This window comes from Pocillopora damicornis, chromosome 13 (genome assembly GCF_964200805.1).
Source record: "Pocillopora damicornis chromosome 13, jaPocDami1.2, whole genome shotgun sequence".
NCBI classification, from domain to species: Eukaryota; Metazoa; Cnidaria; class Anthozoa; order Scleractinia; family Pocilloporidae; genus Pocillopora; species Pocillopora damicornis.
In genome coordinates, this window is record NC_142682.1 from 17851195 (window position 1) to 17871657 (window position 20463).

At 40.6% G+C, this 20463-nt stretch overlaps 2 protein-coding genes across 2 annotated transcripts in view; both read right to left on the reverse strand.

Moving 5' to 3' along the window:
- LOC113683328 (lipopolysaccharide-responsive and beige-like anchor protein) overlaps positions 1 to 20463 on the reverse strand; it is a 38211-nt gene that overhangs the window by 9384 nt on the left and 8364 nt on the right. The window contains exons 15-37 of the mRNA XM_027200567.2: positions 20146 to 20201; positions 19910 to 20006; positions 19583 to 19733; positions 19065 to 19144; positions 18892 to 18954; positions 18663 to 18760; positions 18148 to 18240; positions 17549 to 17651; positions 17183 to 17264; positions 16831 to 17017; positions 16068 to 16138; positions 15455 to 15576; positions 13708 to 15020; positions 12774 to 13108; positions 12274 to 12431; positions 11687 to 11933; positions 10789 to 11179; positions 10294 to 10558; positions 9736 to 9910; positions 9095 to 9375; positions 1432 to 1549; positions 707 to 809; positions 492 to 607 (exon numbers count right to left, since the gene is read on the reverse strand). Coding sequence (XP_027056368.2) covers positions 492 to 607; positions 707 to 809; positions 1432 to 1549; positions 9095 to 9375; positions 9736 to 9910; positions 10294 to 10558; positions 10789 to 11179; positions 11687 to 11933; positions 12274 to 12431; positions 12774 to 13108; positions 13708 to 15020; positions 15455 to 15576; positions 16068 to 16138; positions 16831 to 17017; positions 17183 to 17264; positions 17549 to 17651; positions 18148 to 18240; positions 18663 to 18760; positions 18892 to 18954; positions 19065 to 19144; positions 19583 to 19733; positions 19910 to 20006; positions 20146 to 20201 — 4705 coding nt within the window. The remainder of the gene's footprint in view (positions 1 to 491; positions 608 to 706; positions 810 to 1431; positions 1550 to 9094; positions 9376 to 9735; positions 9911 to 10293; positions 10559 to 10788; positions 11180 to 11686; positions 11934 to 12273; positions 12432 to 12773; positions 13109 to 13707; positions 15021 to 15454; positions 15577 to 16067; positions 16139 to 16830; positions 17018 to 17182; positions 17265 to 17548; positions 17652 to 18147; positions 18241 to 18662; positions 18761 to 18891; positions 18955 to 19064; positions 19145 to 19582; positions 19734 to 19909; positions 20007 to 20145; positions 20202 to 20463) is intronic.
- Positions 2514 to 5355, reverse strand: LOC113683330 (protein mab-21-like 2). Its single transcript, XM_027200569.2, has one exon. The coding sequence runs from the start codon at positions 4970 to 4972 to the stop codon at positions 3890 to 3892; it is 1083 nt and encodes a 360-aa protein (XP_027056370.2). The 5' UTR covers positions 4973 to 5355; the 3' UTR covers positions 2514 to 3889.

Genomic DNA, 20463 nt, shown 5'->3' on the forward strand with positions numbered 1-20463 from the left:
ATGTGTAGAAACTCAAAACCGTGTAACATCCAATCAGGGCCGTTATGAGAGTACACCTATCAGCTCTTAAATATTCTAAGCTGGAAGCTTAATGATCGAAAGAGACAGCTGCGGTAACAACTTTAGTACAAGTAAAATCATAAATATAAAATGAATAAATAAAAAATGAATAAGTTATCAGCAGTGACAGGTCCGAAGGAGAGTTCTTTATACTGAATTTCTCGATCGCATTGGAGAGTGGTACGGTAGATTTTAAGTAAGACGGAAAATCAGAGAACCTCGGGGAAAATCCTTGGAACGAAAGCGAGACAAAAAATAAACTAAACGTACAAGAGAATCGAACCAAAATCAGAGCACTGAAAGGCGAAAGCTCTCGCCACTGCGCCAGCACTTCTTCCCTAATAAAGGGGTTATTCCTGCAACTCACCAGAGGGGACGAAAACTGATGAACTCGAAACATAAATAAGATAACTGGTCCCCAATATGCTTACCTGCGATGGTATTGAGAAACATAAGATACTGAAAATTCGACACTTCTCCCTTCTGCCAGCGTAGTGTCATGGTGGATTTCTGGAAAAGTTGGCGGGGAGAATACAATGATGCTGCCCTGCAAACCGAAAAAAAAGGACAAAAAAACCACGTTACCTTGGAAACAAAGAAGCAAAGCCAGCAGAAGTGCTCTCTGAAGGCTTAAATACTAGCCTACCTGGTTTGAGGTATCCCATAATATGTTCCGACTCCCACAGGTGGAAGAGCCCGGATGACTTTTCTCACGGTCTGCTGATCAGCGAATTTAAACACCACTGAAGCTATCAAAACAAGCAAAATACAAAGGAAGAGAAAAATTCAGTTCTTTTACTGTAGTCACTTCATCAAAACTGACTAACTTAATTTAAAAGGACAAAAAGAAAAGAATTATCTTCAACATCTTTGCATGCTTTGGTCCTAAGTCAATGACCAGCGCAGTTGAATTTAGCTGAATTATTGTTCGTTAAATAAAATGTTGTTGGTTAATTTGTTTAAGTGACCCAGTGACAGAGGGGCACAACACGGGAAGTCTCACGATCCAAACGGCCTACAACTGAACGAAGTTTCTCCCTTTCTCTACAGCATGAAACGATCTTCCTCTTAGCATGAATACTACCCAATCAGAGCCATAACCCACCCACCCCCACCCCCTGCGCATTACGTCCAGTTTCTCAATAGTCTGCTAGTAATCATTTAGATTTCAGGTTTGATAGAGGCACTGTGAGTGAAGCGTGGCTGTCTGAAGACTATCACCCCTTGCTAGAGCTTCACCCACAGACTTCCCGATCCGAAGACCAGCGTATAAAACATAAGGCCACGGCTATTTCCTCAATGAAATCCTTTTCAGCTCTAAATTTTTAAAAAAAGACTATGAATGTGTACAAACAAAATGACAAAGCTTACTTCCAGTTGACGTATATACTTCGACCGCGCAGTTTTGCAGAAGATATCTTCGTGAAAATACGGCTTTGATCATATCCAACAGCCATTTACCATGGAGACAGTCCATATACATTATGACCTAGAGACCAAACAGCATTCATCGCATCAGTTTGAGGCTTTGTACTTAAAATCATTTGCACTGAACAAAGCCGCTGTGAAAGCATCTTTCACGGTCATTACTGTAGAAACGCAAATGAAGTTTTTGCAAGATCATTCAGTCCAATGGATGTTTCAAAGGACCCTAGTTTATCTACTGCACGTTGCAATATCAATATTTATATTCCCCATACCCTTTCCTTTACATTTCCATCAATACTAACAAGGAGAATTTCTTTATCAGTTTAAACTTAAGTTTCTTAAGTTGGCGATCATTTCCTTAATTCTCATGATCTTAATGAAAAATTTAGCAGTATTATTGTAGGGAGAAATTAGATGCTGATCACCCTTAGGTTGAAAGGGTAAAGCATTTTAGTACCTACTAATATTCTATGAATTCCCTCTCGTTGAATGTAATTCTAACTTTCTTAAAAAGAAAAAAAAAAGTGACTCAAAAATCGTGACGTAGCCACTCTTAAGAGTGTACCTCGCAGAAAACTGTGCTCAGTTCGAGCGTTAAAGAGTCAATATTCACCCACGCCAGGAACCTTTTCCCAATCATTCCCTATGTTTTATTTGACATATATTTTCAGCTGGCGTATTTGCATGTTTTAGCCTTGCCTTTAAATTGACCGAAAAACTCCTCAGCGACTTCAGCTTTGAAACTAAATCAGAGTTTTCGTTGGAAAAAAAAAAACAATCTTCAAAAGTTCCATCGCATTATTGCACGTCCAATTGTCTTTTCTTTGGATAACTTGCGCGCAAAAGATTTTACATTTAGAAAAATAGTCCAAAATAATCCTATTCAACAACTTGGCCGATAGCTGTGTCAAAAGCTATTAAAATATTTATGACCACGAAGGGGAACGAGGCAAGGGTAAAGATATATTACTAATAAATGACTTTGAGTACACAGTGGAGTTTCAGTTGCATCGAACCTGAATATCTTAGAGCATTTACACTTAAATTCATATCTTTACCCATAATCCATCCAAGACTTTTGCTCGCGCGCGATTGGTCTAAACGCAGCACGTGACCGAATACCCCCCCCCCCCCAAGCTAAAATTGGGTGATATCCGAGAATATCACTCAAGTGATATTCCCCAATTTTCAAACCTTACGTCCACCAAGAAAAGTATTCTTTTCAAATTTCCTTGGACATTACCTGTTCCTCGAAGCTTAAAGTTTTCCTCGAACTTCGATCTCGGAAAACTGTTCGATCTTCGAACAGATAATGTCAGCGGACAAATATCCGTACATATTTTCGCGCCAAATAGAGGCTATTGTTTATACATTTGCGTGTATATTTGTCGAACAAAAATCCCTTTCTCGAAGAAAATGTTTAAAACATACCATCGCTAACATCGCTACCCAACGCCTGTAAGATATTGTCACCTGTTTTTAAACACGAGGTTTCGAAATAAAACGCGATTTTGGCAGGTTACTGTCTCACACGCCAGTCTGTTACATTGTTTGTTCTATTTTCTGTTGCGTAACCGCACATGTTTTCTATCTGAATAAAGTCTAAACAAACTAAACTCTGTCAAGAGAAACCTATTTCATTGTTCTTTAAGGTCAGACAGGCTAAATGTAGGTCCGTTGTGGTTTTGCCGAGACTTGAGTGTAGGCGGAAAAAACACTAAATTATTTTTCTACCTCAAAGTAACTTCATGGAGATTTTACTTCTACTACTACAGAGACTGGCGAGAGGCATTCGCTTGTTACCTGTTACTACTTTCAATAAAATTTACACATAAAGAAGAATCTAAAAGAATTGAGTTTAAGTTTTCAGCCCAGTCTTGTTTCTATACTAAATGATTAAGCCGTATGTTACATACACAGGTGTCCTCTACAATGTGAGTGAGACACTTAAGTTCTTTATTCTCATTGTGAAAAAAGATAGCGGTTAACCTTGGCCTTCAGCAAAGGTGCATGAAAAGTTACCTATTCAAAATTTCGAGAATATGTTCTTCAATACCAATTATTCTTCTCGTCGTGGTTCAATTTTATCCATGATTTAGATTTTGCCTTTTTTCCCTTTGTTTCAAACTTCTTATCACACATAACCAGACCCTCAAACAAAGGAAAATAATTAACAAAATGAACATTTTGAACCTCAACAAATACGAATTTCAACACCTGGCTTTCAGAACCTTTGGGCAAAAAAAAATTAAATGCTCATTTTTTTTTAATCAAAAAAGCATTTCCGACATCAAAAAGACACTAAACTTAAATCAAAACAGCCCATGTCCCTACGGCAAACAATTGACGTCAGGGTTTTAATAAACTACAATATTTTGTATGCCGGGAGCCTTAGGTTCCTCTACAGGATATCGAAACTTCCAGGGTTAGTGGCGATATCCCGCGCGATATTCCAAGCCTGTTTTGCCGCCATGTCTAAAGCCTGCTTTGGCTTACAGCCAAACAAGTCCACTCCCTTCAGGAAGAAATGGGGGCACCTTCGACACTGCAGGCAGGACACGAGCTGCAGAAGAATACCATTGATGCGATCAATGAGCGATTCGTCGGTCCATTCTGTTTCTCTGGGATGCTTTTCGCATTCAAAGAGTAACAGCATCACTAGATGTACATATTCCAACGGCTTTCCGGGTAAATCAAGGTGCTTGTCGTACAAAGTTTTCAACATGCTAAGACACAACCTTCGCCCGCCGTTTGCGAAGAGCATGTCCTCGGCGTCATAGAAGCACAGTAGCCAGGCATCACCTTCAGACCCTGCGCCTTTGACACTCGGATACGGATCTCGTGCCAGCAACGAAAACCCTCGTAGCTTAATGCCGGCTATTACCGGCTGTGGAGGCCATATAGTATCAGGATTTGGCCAACAACATCCGTTCTGCGGCCAGATAGAGCCGCAACGAAACGCTGGGATCAGCTCTACAGTGTAACGCTCCAAAACTGTGAGTTTCGCCGAGAAATGATTGTCTACGTTGACGCGAATTTGATTCTGAAGTTCTCCGCGCCGTATTGCCTCCGCGACTAAAGATATGAACCGCGAGCGCACTTTTCTAGCGGACAGGTAGCCAGAAGCCGTTATAAACTCTGTCCAAAGAGACATGGAGCGCTTCCGTTCATCACTGAGTTTCAACATTGCACAGCCGGGCGGGCAGCTTTCATCGATAAAATTAAAAACTCCCATTTGATTCAGGTATAAATGCACTTCGAAGTTGCGGGGAGATAATGCTCTAACCCCTTGATATCTTCCATCCACGAGTTTCAGAGACGAGATGAAGCGTGGCTCTAGGCCTTCCACATGCTTCAATAACTCCTGAACCACTGAACAAATGTTTGTTATGGTTTTATAAAGCTCGGTTTTCCGCCTGTGTACCCGGGTGTTGACAAACTTTTGTAAACTCGCACGGCGTTCAGGAAATATAGAAGCCATCATTAGTAGGAGTGAGAGTACCGCATGCGATCGGCACTCCGATGCGTTGTCTGTTCGACGGATACGTTTTAAGGCGACTACTTTCCAGTCTGTAGTATTAACGTGACAAAGTTGGACCAATTGAAGCTGTCAGCGGCTATTAATCTCTGGAACAATAAGCAGGACCGACTCTCCACCAATAAAATACCGGGGGTCAACAATCTTGAGTAAATTATGGGCCGAGAAAGAGCGCAAATCGCGACCACAGCTGTCCCTCACTAACGCTGAACTCTGTCCCCCTCAAAAACAAGCACTTAAAAACAAATTCTCCGCATGCCTAGAATACGTTCTTGGAAAAATTCAGCAGGTAAGGCGGTCGCAATGTTTTCAATTTTATCGGCTAAACCAAAGCCCTTTTGCATCTCTTTGCTGTATGCCGAGTCATTTACCTATCTTATTAAACTTTCTAAACACAGACCGCCCACCGCCTGCGTGTTATTGCTTGCGATATTGAAACTTTCGGCGACTGTTGCCTGGTTTAAAACATTAAGCTATCTATTCCGCAACTTGAGATATTTCTCAAAATGAGACATTGACTAGCACATGAACAATCGTAAAAAAGGAAGTCGCATCCCAAAAGCTATTTCATACATTGCAAGATAACAACCATTTAAAATCATTTTTACCCGATTTTCATTGTTTATCACGGTTTTAATAACCGTACGTTTATTACGTTTAAAACAATTTGTCTGCGGCGAGCACGAAAAGCAATAAATCGAGAACAAACAACGGCGACAATAAAGAAAAGCACAAGAAAATGACAGCGATATCACAGGGAAGAGGAAGAAGCCGGCAGGTGAATTTATTAAAACGCAAGAGCTGTTAATTTAGGCTTTCAAAAAGTCTTTGGACTGTTCATCACAATTGGCTGTTATAATTTCGTCGCTGTCGCCAAAAGCTGCGAAGTGCAATTTGATAATGAAATCCTAATAAACATATCAACACGCGTTTAGCACCTCGTCTTGAAAGTGTGTGTGTGTTCAAAAGCCGATAATAGCTGATAAATAGGTGACAAGAAGAAGAAACCTTAAGCCTCCACAATAAACAAAGTCGTTTCTAATTCACAGTTAAAATATTTCTGCCTCCAGGCTAAAGGAACAGTTCATAATGTTAGAGTCAATTGCTCCTTCCCGACGTCAAATCGGCGTAATTTTCCTTCATTTGAATTTGTCAAGTCTACGCTTTCGGCAGCATTTGTATCAACAAAAATAGAGCATTCATCTAGCACCTTTGATGTCACAATAAATACGAGTCAGAGTAATTGCGATTAAATTTTCCTGCGAATTGTTGTTTACAGTTTTGCATGTAATTTCTAGGCTCAACTTTACCCGCACTACAAACCAGGTTTTAATAAAACTGGATCACCGACACCTGTTCCGAATTGGAAAAAGGGACACAAGTCATCTACTCATTCTGAAAGAGCACAAAGCATCCACTCTAAAAACATAAACAAAAATGACGAAACATGAAATAGATTCTCTAATAACAGGTTAACTAGACCGAGTAATAGCTTGTTCCCTCAAAAAAGCATTCAATGAGCATTATTTGTTGCTGACGTAAAGCCCAAAAGCCATTGGAAAGCCAGCGGTGACAAGCTGTCAATCGCTCGACACGCCGTTTGAAGTTGCCGCATGCCGACTTAGCATAATCAAACAAGGATAACCCATAGCATGAACAAAAAACCGACAGACCTATGGATTTAACAACATGGAAAATAAAAACTGCCCGCGGTGAACAGGAATCAAATCAAATTCAAGTTAGTTGTAAATTAGGAAAATCATGAGCACTAACACCGCAATGACAATTTTCAAGCGGAAGGCACCAAAATGAAAAATCAGTTTCAAACGAGAGGAAGAGGCTTTTCATTGGAACTTAAAGCTATATCGAGTTGATATTTACGCGAAGTACGAGTTTAAATCATAATGTTCGACAATGGCGAACAAAAGCCTCCGACCTCGTGCAGGGTAGGTGGGTAAATTTGGTTGGCTGAACTAACTTAAAAAAAACAAGCTTCAAACATCGCACCATAAATTGACCACAAATCATTAAGTGACAAGTCGGACACCTCCTTTTTATGCAATCTGTATTAAATAAAAAAAAAACTTCCAACATTGACTTAACATTCAACGCTAAGTAGAGCCAACAGCCAGTTACCAACTATAATACTGGAGGGAAAGGTAACGAACAGAACACGGAATTTTTATTTCTGTCCAATCTTCGAAAGCGTAATTTCTAAGATAAAACCAAAATACTTCGATATCAAAGTTTACCCATAATAGGAATAAAACAAGGCACACGCTTATTTTTTAATTACTACATGCGGCACCATCAAAGCTTTTAAGTAAAACCAATAAGGAGAATTAAAGGCAAAAATCAAAACAATTTCGTGAAACTCGAGGGGGGCAATAATCGGACGAAGTAATTAAATTTGTCTTCCAAAATCTTTGATTCAGAACTCAATATCCTTTTTTTAACCCAAGAGGTTGTTAAATTGCCGAGCTAACATTAAATCCGCGCAGGTAAAAGATCTCCCCTCTAGCAACCAAAACTCAGGACATGCCAATCGCTTAAACCCAGAAACTCAAAAATGATAAGGGAAAAACCTAAATAAATTACACTCAATGTAAACTGCTTGCGTTTTGTTAAAATTACGTAGCATACGGAAAGAACTTATCATCAATACGCTCAACCAAGAAAGGCACGGATAACAGTGGATTGTTTAACCCTTTAACTCCCATGAGTGACCACGACAGAATTTCTCCTTACAATATCAATACAATATCAACCAGATAAGTGATGAGAATAAAGAAAAACATCAATTAAGGGAAAATTAGTTGATCTAGTACTAAATTCTGTGAGCTAACATCATAGGAATTGTTTAGTTGAAAGTAAAGAGAATTACAAATTTGATTTGGGAGTTACAGGGTTAAGGTATGTAGAGAATTTGGACTTCAAAAAGTACGGAACACAAGAGTCCTTTCAGCTGTAACGTTGATGGAAAATGAAAGACTGACAACTCGGGTTAAATAGATGAAAAAGCTAAATTTACTTTTATTACAATAAAGTAAAAAGAGAGATAAACAAAAAAAAACAAACCAAAACAAAAAAAGCAACCGTGAGTGGCAAACGTCTGGGCACGCTTTCGTGCTTTCCCGTTAAAACGTATTAGAATTTACCTCCTTCTCCCCAACCCTCACCGCCGTAAACAATGTGGAACATGGGGGGAGGGGAAGGGTTTATATACTACATGAGAATTTTTAAAGTCAAACGAATTTGTTGAGCAGAGTTATTTTCCTCAGCGTCCAGTACTTTCGCCACCCATGGGAACTGAACAGACCTAAAAAAATTAAACTCCCCTAATTTTAGTCAAGGGTAACCCAAACAATAGGCATTGGCTAGTGGGAGACAAACAAGTGAACAATTACACAACAAAAATAAGTAAAACATAGATACAATATCTTTTTCTTCTTTTTTAATCTATGGTAAACTTTCGACTGATCAACAGAAAGACCACGCAATACGAAGTAATTTTTTAAAAAGGGAGAAAACTAATCCTCCGTTTAATCTGTAGTCAAGCAATTAACTACCTCGGTGTCGGTGAAAGAAGAAGATATTAAACTCCGATCCAGTGGTAACTTGTCAAATAAGATTTCCGATTACTGCCAACGATTTCCGATTACTTCCGACGATTTCCGACTACTTCCGAAAATTTCCAAATATCGTCGAGGACCTCGAAAGAGACTCGAAATTTTCGGGAAAAGGTCACGATGTTGTCAGAGCATTTTGTAGCGCTTTGCAAACTTTAACAACTTTAACCTGGAGGAGAATACTTCATGCTAGTTTGACAGGCTAGACGAATACAAATTAGGGCAAACGGATTGAAAATGACGACCTGGAGATGTCGGATACATACTTTCAAGGAGCAAAATTCGTGATGTTATAGAAAATGTTGTTGTTCATCAAAGTTTGTGGATAAATGAAACGTTTAATCGTAGGTCTTACGATGTAGAGTCAGTTTATCAATATAGCCTCTTAAATAGTACTCACACCAGTTAGAAATTCAAAAGCAACAAAAAAAGGACTTACCTTTGGGTCCAGTTTCTGATATTCTGGATTTTCCTCGTCTACAGTGAAGAACAATGCCTCTGACGTCACTGTCAGAGTACCAGGGGCCACCACACAGGGTGCAATCATGTGACATGAACTTGTGAACACCACGTGACCGGACACATCTCGACCCATGCTGCGGTCTTCAATGACCATTTCTGCTATTTCTTCTTCGTTCAACGAGTAGGAATCCTCGGCTTTGGCCGAAGAAATTTTGGCGAAGTTGAGAGGCTGAGGGGCAGCTGTTAATCCGTGATCTCCTATTATACAATGAAGGCAGAATAACTGTGAAGGAAAAACTACAGCGGCAGGGTTTGCAGGGAGCTGCGAGAGCCGTTGTTGGTAACACTACCTGCTCTTCACCAATATGGCTTGAGTTGGATTAACAGGAGTCAAGTTCGCTGTTAAATGACGTCATCCCTTCAATAGTTTGCCTTAACTATTTCCAGTTTCCCACCCGCAATAACAAGTAATATGATATTTTAAGCAAAATTCCAATACAACATTTATGCACGCGACCTCCATGACGCGGTATTGAAACATTTAAATGGGAACGTAATTAAATATGACTTTGCTCGCACGATTGAAAAATTGTAATCATGATTCATTCAATGTCTCACCTTCTAATGATTCCAGCAATGTTGCCTCTGGATGACTCGACCCATGTTCGTTCTTAACAAAGCGCATGCGCCGACGACTATCATCTTCCCACATATCCAGTCGGTAAAACTGTACATTTGCAGGCTCCTGTTCCACTGCCCATGCGCCCTGTTCACTGGTTATTATGTCAAGAACCTGGGAGAAATAATTGACCTTAAGGGATAGTTACCCACTACAAAAAAATACTTAACCTTGCAAACATAGCCTGAAAAAGTTCTCATATGCGTCTTTAGATTGCAAGCAACGCCGTTATTTTTGCTTGAAGTTGAGGGTCAATTGTAAAGCTTTCCCCCTCTTCAAACTGACGGCATATTTTCTCGCGCACTGCGCACCAGTTCTGAATGTTTTTATAATCAGATGTCAAGAAATTCCCTTTTTACCATAGCAGTACCCCAGTTTCGCCTCCCTCTATGACCACCCGAGGCTCTCCTAAGCCATGCTACAACTTTATCACTGAACAGTTCAGGTGGTTGCTTGCCAAAGGTACAAGAATAGCAAAAACTAGCAACTCTATTAACCTTCTGGATGACATTCCTGGCGACTGAGAAATCTCTCCTTTTGGTAGCGAGTAACAGCTGGTCTTGAAGTTTGTCGTTCTCGTTGTATGTAGCTTCAGTCAAGCGGCACAGTTCAACAAACTGCAAATGCTTCTGACGGGAGATCTCGTCTAGCTTGCTAACGATCACAAACGCCTCGCTTGTTGTCATGACGATACGCTCACGCATCGCATGGGATAAGAGTCTGCCCTCATTGACAAGCTCCATAAAAGCCATTCCTCCGTGCCTAGAAACGCAAAGGATTTAAAAAAAGGAAAAATTTAATTAAAGAGTTTCAAAGGTTAGAGCTTCCTGAAAGCAGGCTTTATAATAATTCACGAACGCGTGAGCTAGTTCGTATGCTCATGTATTAACGACTCATTCATCCCATGAAAACACGTGAATGATTAACTACCACATTAGGCTCAGCGAATTAGTTTTTCAAACACACGAAAACGTTCATTAAACAACACTAACCTCTGCAAAGAGTTCTGCCATTCCTGCGAACACAACAGCATCACCAACTCTACAATGGAGTCTGTCTTTTGACATGAAAGACCCTCCAACACCAGTTCCTGTCCGTGACTTCCGATCAAGACCCGGCTCAAAAACGGGCTGAAATCAAGCAGGACCTCCTTGAGAAGAGACCCAGATGACTTGAACCCCAGTTCTAGTTTCTCTGATAAGCTCAAGCGGTTGAAGTCGACCGAACCTTTCAGGAAACTGGGTATAGTGGGTTCCGCGTCTTCCCACGAAAACACGTCATCTCCTTCCACATCTGCCGAAGCGCTCCGCTGAGCTCCCCAGGTTGCCGCTCGGGAGCGATTTTCAGATAGACCTTGCACTTCACCTTCTGACATAGTACGACCTAAAAAATAAATTTACATTTTCACAAAGCCGTGTGAGGGGCTTCCTTAGAAGAAATTAAATCTGGGCGTCTACACAGTTATCAATCATTTGTTATGTTTTAATCTTTACCTATTCTTGGGAATCATTGTTTCCCTTGAAATAATTTTTACCTCGGACGTTTTTCTCTCCTAAGGAAATATTATTTTAAGACGGTTTCTTCCTCTGGGTCAAGAGAACAATTCCAACGAGTCCAGTTTTTCAACCCCTCAACGAGGTGAAGACCAAGGACTCTTTGCTGTAAACACTTTGTAACGCAGACGCTTGCTTACTCGCGCGACAACAAAAAACACCCACGACGAAACACGCACAAAACGCAAGGATCGCGTACATTCGCACATACACTTCATGATATATACGCAGTGACTCTCACCTTTGCCTTCGCGCGCACTTGCGCCCATACACATATTTACGCATCCTCGTGCACAAAACACGCACGTATCCTGTACACGAATACTTCAACACGCACCTGGACTGGCCACCGTGTGAAACCTCGCTCGCGCATCGGAGTCTTCAGACTTAAGAAGATCCCTGTACTTAGCGACCATCATAACAGCTATAAAGTACACCACAGTCAAGGCCAGGAATTGAGCCTGTTTGCTGTCCTCAAAGTCTCTGTACACAACAGCGCGTAAACGGTTCACATCCATCTCCTGAAGCAACTTCTCCGGGTCAGTGACTGTGGTCATGTGACCGGGTATGTTCTGGACAAGATCCTTAAGACACAGAGAAGGGACGTGAGCAGCACTGCAGTTTGACGTTTTTAATGGGAAAAAGTGATTTTAATGGGAAAAAAACTGCTGTCTATCGACAAAATTTTAATGTGTCAAATACCAGGTCTTTTACCAAGTTCGTTTTGTTTTCTAGTGCGATTTCTTTGGCAAACACCAGATTCTTTCGCAATATTTATGATTGACGAATTATTTGTATCGTTTTGCTTCCTAATCCGATTTCATTGGCAAAGACCGGATTATTCCGCAATATTTATCTGATTGATGAATTGTTTGTATCTTAGGAAAGAGCGAGAAATCAAGTGCTTACCCCTAAAATCATTACCTGTTCACTTGGGGGTTTTGTAGAAGCGATAAGCGTCTTGATCGCTTGCCTCGCTTCCTTCAACGCTTTCTTTCCTAGTTTGGCACTTGTAATCACCGGAAGGATGGGTCTGTTGCGCTGCCGGCACACAAGACGGTTACGTGCTGCGCAACAAAACACTAGACAGGAAAAAGTAAAGTAATAATGGCACAAAAAATTATATTAGTCACTTATAAAGGCCCTTTATAGTTAAGTAACCAGACTAGAATCAGAAATTCAGCTCAGTTGATGTTTATACGACTATTCACGATTCCGCCCGAAAGAAAGGAGGGTAAAATAGAGTATACCGGCTAAGATCTTACGAGCGAAAGAGATCATCAATCACTTTCTTTTGGCTTGATTTCCATTCCGATCCTTACTACCGTTACGATAATTTTTGAGACAACTACGACGATCCGTGTGATTCACTGGGTTCCACAAGGTTATTTATACTAGTACATTCATTTCACGGACTGCCTCACCTAGCCTAAGACATTGCCTTAGAAATCCACCCGTGCTCATGTTCCTGTTGGCCTCAACCCCGCTGAACGCGAGGGAACTGGTGAAAACTATCACATCCACAAGAGACATCAGTCGATTCAAGAAGGAGAAACTCGTTTCCAAGGTCATCCCGCCGCAAGGCTCAATGACGTCTTGACCGTAATCACGTGACGTGACGGAAGACAGCAGGGGCAGGAGATCCCCGCAACAGAAAATGACGTTATCCGCCAACACTGATACAAAGTGAGCCAAGTTCCACAGATATGTTCCATTTTCTTTCGAATTAACGAAGTCCATTACAGTTTTACGATTGTGGCTAGAATAAAGCGAAAGGCAGTGAGCAAAACAGCAGCAGTAAAATAGCTAATTTTTAGGTCAGTCGTCGAACAAATTAAAAAGGACATATATTCATTCGTAAGGACCACGGAACATGCAAGAAATTTTAATATCCAATGAGGATGCAATCACGACTCTCCGCACTCTAAACGAACGACGAACTATAGCGAAAGATAATAGCTTCGTCTTGTTCAAGGTAACTCTTACAAGGTTTCTAAGGCATGAAGCCATTTTGAGTACTGCCACTCCTTCTGGATGTCTGCTATGAACTTACCTCCTGTCCAGGAGTAAGTAATAGCACTCGAGATCACCTCATGCTACAGAATCTTGTCGTAAGAGTAACCTTTTCATAACGAGCCTCCCATGTTTTCTTCTGCATGCAATCGATGTACAGAAATTCCTGTGTTCGCATTCTCATCGTCTAAAGCTCGGCTCAGTCCTGAAGAGGACGAAATCATTCGGGGTAACGCGCAGAAAGCTTTCCGTGTTTTAACCTTAAACAAAAACATCGCTTGTAATTGTTATCGATACGCTAAAGGCTACATGTTTCTCATCACTATTCTTTGTTCTAGAACCAACCTTCTCCAGACTTGCACGTCGGACTCAATAGCAAAGAGCAGGTCCGCAAGCAACCTCTGGTGAATAGGAGACCATAAATATTCTGGAATATTCACATATGCTCTGTAAGATGACTTCTGATTGGGTGAGCCCGGGTTACCAGTCCCTACGGCCCCAGCAGAAGAAGTTGACCTTGGGCTCGATTCGGCCTCAGTCTCCAAAGTGCTGGTAGGGGAGCTCGGTTGGCTGCCAGGGGTTGAATCATCAACAGAACGTTTTTCATCATTGTTTCCTTCCGCTTGTGCCGGACTTTCACCTTCGTTAATGATAACACCTTTAGAATGGTCGACGGTCTCCGATCGTACAACTACCTCCGTAGCTTTGCAGTTCGATGGAGTATTTTCACTCGTTTCGATCGGCGCCCCTATGTACGAACTCTTGACAGCAATCGTTAAACTGTTATCAACATCTCTTGGTTCATCTTTCACGTTTAATAAATCTTGACCTCCGCTTGAATTAACATAGTTTTCGGGCTCTTTCTCGGAATCGTTTAATGTCCGATTTTCAGTTTTCTTATCATTATTTCCTTCACTAACAGACACCTCCTCGATACTGACAATGTTTTCGTTTTTAAGAGGTGCTACCTCTGCCTTCTCGTCACCCTTTTCTGATTGGTCAGTAACCGTTAAATTTCCTCCAGTCGAAGATCCACTCGATGAATTTTCTTTTGCACCTTCATCCTTTTCATCCTCAGTAACACTTTCCGAGACATGAGATTTGTCTTGTTGACTCTCTCCATTCTCATTTGTATCTGAATTAAGCCCTTTATCAGGTAAATGTGTCCTTGGCTCCTCGGACTTTTCAGCTACTGAAGACCCTCTAATTTCGGAGCCCACACCGGTAGTACTGAGGGAGCCTTCGATGTTAGAGTGGCTTTCCTCAGAATGTCCAACTATTACATCACCGTTCTCATTACATGGGCTGTGATTGTCATCGTTCATAACCACAGTTTTAACATTATTAGTGGAAACGTTAGTGCTAACTTTCGCTTCCTCGCGGTCGGGTGAATTGGGTTCACTTTCACTCTCCTCTGGAATTGTTATAGGAACCGTTGGTTCTACTTTAGGTCCATTTTTACCTTGCAAAAGTGATTGGAAAAATTTCTTTCTATCAACATCACTATCCGCCGACTTAGTAACGGGAGATTTCTTGTCCGCATTAGGAAGAACTTCAGCACCTTGTTTGACGTGTTCTGGACTGCTAACCGCATTGGGAGTAGCTTCGTCCACTTGTTTCAGACCAAATTTTTGCTTCTCTTTTTCATATGTACTCACCTACAAGTAAAGGCTACTTCGCGAGCTTTTTCTTCGCATGTTATACAGTGTAAGGGTTTGTTAGTAAAGTTGGAGATAAGAACACAATGGCTCACAACTACCGAACGCTGTTCGGGTTCCTGTCGCGTAAGAGTAGAGTGTAGTCACTCATTCGAATTGGATATGACGCAGGTCTGTCCCAGTTTAACCCCAACCACTCCATTATACCCCTCCGCATTTAGACAGGTTTCCCTTGCGGTTTACTCGACCGGCCCGGGCACAAACGCAAACACGTTGATCCGTCTTCCACACAACGAGCTAGTTATCTCCCTCGTGATATGCACACAACCTTGGACACTATCGTTTAATAACATCCCTAACCCAAAAGATGTGCAATTATCGATATCTTTCAAGATACAAGGAATTCATACGGCAATAATAACTTTATATCATACCTTGCCGTGCAGTATAGCCAGCGTGTCGACCCAGATCCTCCAGCCCTCTCGTTCTTCCTGGAAAGCGTGATGAAGAAGCATACGAAAAAGGCAGAACACAGTGTCCGTAGTGCGACTTTCATCTAAAAAAAATGGCAGAATAAACGAAATGATGGTTAAGAAAACAATGACTCCACTTCACATCATGAAATATTTTGTTAGAAATTTGACTAGGTGTCCACGTTCTTGGACAGACTTGAAAAAACATGAACAGCAACAATACACACTACTTACAATTTTGCACGAAAATAGCGAAAATTTCAATTTTGTCAAAACTAAGCCGCGGTTGCTTTGGTTTTACTTATTTTTGCTGCGATTGGTCCGGAAAACTCGCCCGATCCTCTAAACCGATCAACTACAAAACTACGCGTTTTCCTCGCTTCAAGCAATGTGCTTGGTTGCAATTTGAGTTCTCATTGGCTGATGATGAAGTGAACTATCGTTGAGATTGGTCGCTGAGATAACTATGGTTTTGTTTTGGTTTGTTTTGTTTCTCTTCTCGACACTCAATTGAAAACTGCACTATTGTTAATATGTTATTCATAGTCAACCCACATGAACCTGTTGGTGTTACCTGGGTTTGAGGGTTCAATGTGCGCTAAGGAGAAAAGCCAATCTTGCCAACATGAAAGCTGGAGAATAAGACTGTTGAAAAAAAGAAAAGGCAAGTTACTAAATATGATGAATTCTCTCTGATAACGGCAACATTCCAATCTTCATGATACTTGTAACTTGATTAGAACTGTCCGGCTACAAAATCATTTACAAACATCATTGTTATTGGTACCATTCGCAGCCCATATTCAAACCTGTAATGCAAAGCACGCGTTGTAAAAGCGAAACCAAACAAGGACGGCGAAGGGGGCCATATTTTTGTGGAAGTTGTAAAGAAAATTAAGGAAAACTCTGGGAGAAAAATGCTCACTCGTTTATAAATTGACCAGTCTGGCCAGGCAGTTTCTAATCTTGAATGTCGAGCGCCTTCGGGTTGAGAGGAAAACAACGAGTACATTGTGTAGCCTCAAAACAAAATTTGCAACGCAATCAGCCAATGTCAGCATGCAATATTGTCATTGGAAAATACGTGATAGATTCTTAATGAAAATTGCAAAAACAAAAGATAGGGTGGGATTTCATTTAACATTCACGGTTTAAATTCTAGAATGAAAGAAATTCTAATTCTTGTAAACCTCTAAAAAAACTTCACCAGTCTCTAATGATTATTATCACATATTTCTTTCCATGAAAATGAATTGCCCCTGAACGCTGTTCAAAAAAAAAGAATTGGAGCTTAAGTTTCTTCATAACAGTGGGTGTTGCATGTGCTCTGAACTCACCTTCTGTTAATTTTGCTATGATTAAGAAGTAGAACAAGATCAGAAAGGAATTTTCTCTTAAGATCCACTTTCTCCTCATCTGGTGTTCGATCTTCTTTAAAGCTTCCCTGTCTCGTCAGCTTCACCCCCGCATTGCACTGTTTACCTTCGCTCTTGCGAAGCATCTTAGCAATAACATTCGCCATTGCTGGGACGAAAATGGAGCAGATAAACCGTTACGATTGGATTTCCAATTAAGTTTTCGCAAGAAAATATAGTACAGTAAAACAGTCTTCTCAAATGCAATTTGTACAAACTTACTTGTTATAGTACAGTAAAACAGTCTTCTCAAATGCAATTTGTACAAACTTACTTGTATTATGTAAAAGAAATGTGTTGTCAGGTTGTGGGTGATGTCCGCTGACTACCTGCTTGGAGACTCGACCCACTAAGATCTAAATACAAAAAGACACCGTTAAACTTCTTTTCTTTGATTTATGTAAGGCGGTTGTGATTGTTCCCTTTCAACTGGTAGCTGCTTTAGTAATTTGCGATTTACCAAGTTCCTATATCGGACAAACACCCAAGTAGAATTACAGTGCCCTGTATTTGGCCCACACTTAAGCAGAACACGAGTGGCTCGATGAAGAAAAATTATTTTTTCCCAAGCCTCTCGTGGCTTCGCCGCTCAATGATATTAAAGCGCACACAAAACCGCTAACTAAGAAGATTAACATACCTCAAACAAGACATTGTAAGTGGTAAGCGTCAGCGAATGTTTCATGAGTTTTTCGCCAATCAAAGAGAACAAGCTGTAGTGTTCTAACAAGTCTTGCTTCCTCCTGTAAACAAACAGAACGAAACGAAGAATTGAGTGGGGTTCCTAGCAAACGACCAGATAATCAACCACTCTGCAGGGACTGAGCCGACGCCCAAAGGGCCATAAAAAGGCGGAGATCATGACTAGTCCCACGAACCTAGGGCTAATACCGATTTGATCCCGAGTATTTCCGACTATTTCCGAGTATTTCCGACTATTTCCAAGTATTCCCAAATGTTCCTGAGTATTTCCGAGTACTCTCGAATATTCAACAACCTAAGAAAACCGAGTGACTCCTTGGTGATTGTTGCTGAAGTGCCACTGAAAGTAAGGAACGTATGTGTAGCGCCACATGATAGCATTCGTGAAGTCTTCTATAGAAAGCTCACAAAGACAACTCACATGGTTAGAATTCAAAGACATTCTTTGTTCTCAATGTTATCTTAAATGACGAAGTTCTAAAAATATGGGAAATTAAAACTGAACGCAGTAGTCATATCGAGAAATAAAACACTCACTTTGCCGGGCAAAACTGAAGGAAACAGCCAACGATCTTTAAAGAATAAACTCTCACTGCCTCCGATTTCATGTCCAGAAACCGAAACAGAACTCTGCAAAAGAGAAACTAAGTTGAAAATCCACATCATTATAACAGAATAATTTCGGTAAAACACAAGTTAAAAAATGCCGAGAATCTATGCGTTTGAACAGGTTCAAACGCGAATTTGCGTGTAACGCGCGCAAGTTATGCTCAGAAGTGGCCCAAAGCCCACTTTACCTTCGTTCTGACGAAGGGCTAATTGTAAACGCTCGAAATATCAGGTTTAGAAACTCTTTACGGTGGAAAATTTACATTATCACTTCAGTCGTTCCAGCCCCACCGACGCAGCACCACTATTTCTATAGAAACTTACCACTCTAACTTACTACTTAGAGTAGCACGCTATGAAAAGACATGCCTATTTAACAACTAAATACATCACAATAGCGCTTACATTAAGAAAAAAAATGACAAGGACTCTGGAAAGCTCACCTCAGCCCATCAACTTTGTCAAAAACAGGGATACAAGTATCTGGCTGCTCTGTCATGATGGATAGGACCAGTTGAAGCACATCCAATAGATTCTCTTCCTGTTGTACACACACGAAAAAAAATAAGAGCCTTAGAGATAGCCAAAGGAAAGCTTTGCATCACTTTTCCTCTCACTTTTTTTAATCTAATGCTTGCGAAAACAAGATTTTACTAACAGAAAAAATCATACCTCATTAGTAATCATTAGGTAGGAAAGTATACTTTTAAACTCTTCCTCAGTGATTCCCTTGTCCTACAAACACAAAAATATGAAACAAAGGGTTATAAAAGAACTTCAAACAACAAGATGAAAACTGTCATGCACTTCATTCTTTCCAGTTCTGCCATGGACTTACAACCTACCTTTAGAACTAGTTGTTTTACCAAAAGAAGCAAAAACGCCCTCAGAGAATGGATTTCTTCTTTTGACGGCCTTCGGCTGTCTACAATAAGACACAAACAAAAATAAAGTCGAACATGTGATCGCAGAAAACGCTTTTTAAAAATCAGCTGCTGACACCTGAGTCATCATAAAGTCGATTTTTCATCTTTTAACAACGGAAAGGAAACTTGAGCTGCGGCCAAGTCAACAGATTCCTAGTTCGAGAGAAACTTACATTAAGTTTCATGAAAATCTCCCTTGTCCAAAATCTTTCACGCCAGTATTTGAACAAAAAGATTTGTAAGGGGAGAGAAAACCTTTCCATCGACGAGTTTCGTCGACAAGCGTTTTTTGCTGATGTAAATCTTTTCAAATATCGTCTTTAGATTTGCCCTGTTACTATCAAATAATTATATTTTTGTTAATTCATTAATTAGTTGGTCAGTGTGTAAGTAATGCGATCGGTGCAGCTTGGGGGAGGCATATACAACAGCCTTACCGTGGTCCAACTCGGGGGCGTCATGGAGCCAGTAAAACGTCTTAAGCATGTACATAAGTCTGCTGACCCCAACATCGTGGCGCAAGTGAGCAGCACAGCCAGTTCCTGTGGCCAAGTCTGTGGCAAACACACTGAACAATTGAAGCTGGACCTGCATGAAGAGTACAATGAAGGAAAAGCTTGTCTTTTCACGGAGAATCTATCAAAATGTTCTGACTATGTCTACATGTACAGTGCGTTTTGTTGAAAGTATTCACGTTGAAAAAGCCTACGCATCTGTATAGTAATTCCACCTTAGGCTGATATCAGAGTACAAAGGATGTTTACCTTCGAAGACGCTTTCACCCACAAATTTGGGTTAAAAAGAATGTGATCTAAGAGACTTCCCAGGAGATCCCCTGAACCTGAAGAACTTAAGAGATGCCTGCAATGAAAAAAATAAAAATAAATAAAAAAAATAATAAACATGTTTTCAAAGCTAATCGTTAAACGCAGAGAGCCAGAATCAAACTAATCCAGGGTTTCTCTCGGCACTAAATTGAAGACATCTCTACAATGCAAACCTTGCAAGGGAAAGAAGAATATCCAGTGCATCCTCTGTCAGGTGAGTGTTAACAGCCTTGTGGGAGAGACAGAAAAAAAAAACACACAAATATATTTCTTTAAAAGCAAGGAACTAAACCGTCTCCTTCACAGACGTTTTCCGTTGATTCGCGCTACGCTCTCAAAGTTGCACGACCATCCAAAAAACGGCTGCAAAGGAGACAATGAACTATAGAGAGCGGAAGTTTTATCCCCCAGTTTTAGTAAGCCATAATAAAAGGTGAATGGTAACTGAAAATTTAGAAACAGAGAATGGTCAGGCCACCAATATTACGTAG

Bases quoted from the DNA above. Each gene is read 5' to 3' on its own strand.
- LOC113683330 (XM_027200569.2), bottom strand. From the start codon at position 4,972: ATGATGGCTTCTATATTTCCTGAACGCCGTGCGAGTTTACAAAAGTTT.